Source organism: Budorcas taxicolor, chromosome 15, assembly GCF_023091745.1.
Source record: "Budorcas taxicolor isolate Tak-1 chromosome 15, Takin1.1, whole genome shotgun sequence".
Lineage (NCBI taxonomy): Eukaryota > Metazoa > Chordata > Mammalia > Artiodactyla > Bovidae > Budorcas > Budorcas taxicolor.
This window is the reverse complement of record NC_068924.1, coordinates 48,032,630-48,035,852: the sequence shown is the minus strand read 5'-3', so window position 1 is coordinate 48,035,852 and position 3,223 is coordinate 48,032,630. Positions and strand designations below refer to the sequence as shown.

The following is a 3,223-nucleotide window of genomic DNA, read 5'->3' as shown; positions in this document are numbered from 1 at the left end:
AACTCACACATAATTATTAGCAATATCTTCCATACATTTCATCATTTCTCCCACTACATTCTTCCAAATACCATATATAAATATCAAAGAAAATTATTGGTCACAACATTTATTGCTTTAATCCATATCTTATGACTATTATGACTATAGTACTAATATCAGTACAGTATATAGCATTCATATTGGTGCAGGATCACAAGCAAAGGGATCTCAGTGTACCTCCATCATTCCTCTTTCATTCGTATGAAAATTTTTATACCCCAAATCCCTTTTATACCTCTATGCTGCTGCTGCTGCTGCTAAGTCGCTTCAGTCGTGTTCAACTCTGTGCGACCCCATAGACGGCAGCCCACCAGGCTCCCCTGTCCCTGGTTTTCTCCAGGCAAGAACAGTGGAGTGGGTTGTACATGTGCTTTAACTGACTATGAAACAGCTATTTATATGATCTTTTCAAGAGACTGACACCATAGACAAACAAAAATAGAGACTTCTGCTTCTATTCATAAATGGCTTCCTTTTCCATGGTATATGAATATGACCAGATCAGAGGAAACCTCTTTGTGGAAATAGTTTCAATCAGTTTTTAGGCATGGACAGACAGTAGTAAAATGTGAAATGGTCCAAATATTACAGAATGATTAGTGAAACAGACATTAATAGGAAATAAAAATAAATTTCTTAAATTTGAGATTAGGTTCTTTTAAAAGGGAACACAAGTCAAATATAGAAAAGAGTATAAATCTAGGGAGATACTAAGAGTTGGTCATTATATTCAAAAGTGCTTCAGAATCCAAGCCAAAGCTAATTAACCAGTATACTGTAGAGAGTCATAGTACAATTTGGGGTCACAGTACAGTGTAAAGCTATTAAAAAGAAAAGTAGGATCCCCACTGCATAAAGCAGGATATACAACTAGTTATCTCCTGAACTTTAACTTGTGGAGGAAAAGCATAATATCATTCATCCAGCTATATGATACATGTAAACTAGCTTAGTTCTGCTTTTGACTCAATACTACCCTATTTTTAGCTATTACCCTTCTTGAAATATTTCTCTCTATTCTTTTTTTTTTTTAATTTCCTAAAGCCTCCCTGTAAAAATATCCTCTGTATTTCACCTTCCCTATTCCATGCAATAGTTCTCCTTAAACATAAATGAAAGATAATTTATAGAACCAACAATCCCAGAAGCCTTTAAAAATAGATCACCTTCTCCAAATATTCTCTAAGGGGCATGCTTAATGCCCTGCCAAATAGTGACTTGTTCAGCATCTTGATATTGGAATAAGTGAATGTAAGATAGTTTAACTCACTCCTACCGATACACAATTGAGAACTAATGCCAATGACTTGGGGATAAATAGCATGCTCTCTGGGACCAAGAGTAGACTGCTTAAGGGTGAAGATTCCCAATAGGATTGTGGACTAATGATCATGGGCGACAGCAATAGTACTTTCTGGATCCTTAAGAATCCTAGGGAGAATTTGCATTTACAGCAAAATTGGGTTGGTATCTAGAGATAAAGAAAGAAAGTCTGACAGTTTTGCAAACAGCCCAGACTCTAGGTCAAGGAAAATGCAAGAAGAGTGTTGAGTCATAGTTTCTACTTATACAAATGGTAGGTTAGAAATCCTGAGACTTTTCCCTGTTGTCTCTAGCAAAGGTTTTGTAGGATGGCTTTCTACCGCCATCCTGTCATCCTGCATAGAACCTCTCAATATTCTGGCCTGATTGTCATCTAAAGCACTAAGTTTATTTCTTTAATGTCCAATATGTCTTAATGATAGTGAGGTCAGTGTCCTGTTTCACTTTTCATTCATTCTCTTCTGTAGGTATGAGAATCAGCGGTGAAAAGAGATCACTAACATCCATGGAATCCATGAACATGTCATATACGGACCCCAAAACAGTGACACTGATTGGTATCCCTGGACTGGAGCATGTGCAGTTTTGGATTGGGTTTTCCTTCTTTGCTGTGTGCCTAGTGGCTCTTCTGGGCAACATCATTTTACTGATCATTATCCCTACAGAACGCAGTCTGCACCAGCCCATGTACATCTTCCTGGCAGTGTTGGCAGCCACTGACATAGGACTGTGTGTAGCCATTGCTCCAAAAATGTTGGCTATCTTCTGGTTTGGCTTTTATTCCATGGCCTTTGATGCTTGCTTAGTCCAGCTGTTCTTTATCCATGCCTTGCAGGGTATGGAATCTGGAATCCTGTTGGCAATGGCCTTTGACCGCTATGTTGCCATCTGTGATCCTTTGAGGCACACAACCACCATTACACCTTTCATTCTGGTTAGTATGGTGCTGGCTGTGGCAATCCGAGCAACAGTGCTCGTTGGCATTTTACCCATTTTACTTAAAAGATTGCACTTTTTCCAATCCATTGTAATTGCCCACTCTTACTGTGAGCACATGGCTGTGGTCAAGCTGGCTGCAGAGGACACTCATGTCAATAAAACATGTGGTCTTTTCATAGGTTTCACAATTCTAGGATTTGACATGATTTTCATCCTCATTTCCTATATCCTTATTTTCCAGGCTGTTTTTCGTCTACACCAAAAGGAGGCACGGCTTAAAGCATTCAACACCTGCACAGCTCACATTTTTGTTTTCCTTGAGTTTTATATTCTTGCCTTTTTCTCCTTCTTCAGCCATCGGTTTGGACATGTTGTGCCCTCTACCCACATTCTTCTGTCTACCATCTACCTCCTTGTGCCACCTGCACTCAACCCTATTGTCTATGGTGTGAAAAATAAGGTAATTCGCAAGCGTGTGGCATGGATATTTTTCCTGAATCACTGATAATAGTGGTGATTCATCAAATATTAAGATCATAGGAAGAATATTTTCATTTCCTAAAGATAGAGATGACATTGGCTAAACTCTGTGTATTCATTGTTAAAGACTTCACTTCATCATACTCAAACTTTTAGACATTTATTTCACAAACTACAGATAGAATAAAATAAAATCTATTCAGGTTAATATTGATATTAGTTCTACTTGGTAATTTTATTTCTAATTTCATTTTTATTGCTTCCTTTTAATTTGTATTTAATTTGTAATTATATTATTTACTGATAGGAAAATTCATTAATGTTTTTCAATATTTTCCTTTTGCAATATTTGTATTTTAAACTACAGTTACATCTTAAACCATTTTCTCTGCTGCAGCCCAGAATTTTGACAAAAGTCTTAAAGTGCTGTAATATTCCA

The 3,223-nt window shown here is 37.2% G+C and overlaps 1 protein-coding gene across 1 annotated transcript; it reads left to right on the top strand.

Annotated features, from left to right (window-relative positions):
* Nucleotides 1–1,867: 1,867 nt before the first annotated feature.
* On the top strand, nt 1,868–2,809 carry LOC128060617 (olfactory receptor 52A1-like). Its single transcript, XM_052653001.1, has one exon. It carries the CDS (start codon nt 1,871–1,873, stop codon nt 2,807–2,809), a length of 939 nt encoding a protein of 312 aa, XP_052508961.1. The 5' UTR covers nt 1,868–1,870.
* The last annotated feature ends 414 nt before the right edge of the window (nt 2,810–3,223 follow it).

Bases quoted from the DNA above. Each gene is read 5' to 3' on its own strand.
- LOC128060617 (XM_052653001.1), top strand. From the start codon at position 1,871: ATGGAATCCATGAACATGTCATATACGGACCCCAAAACAGTGACACTG.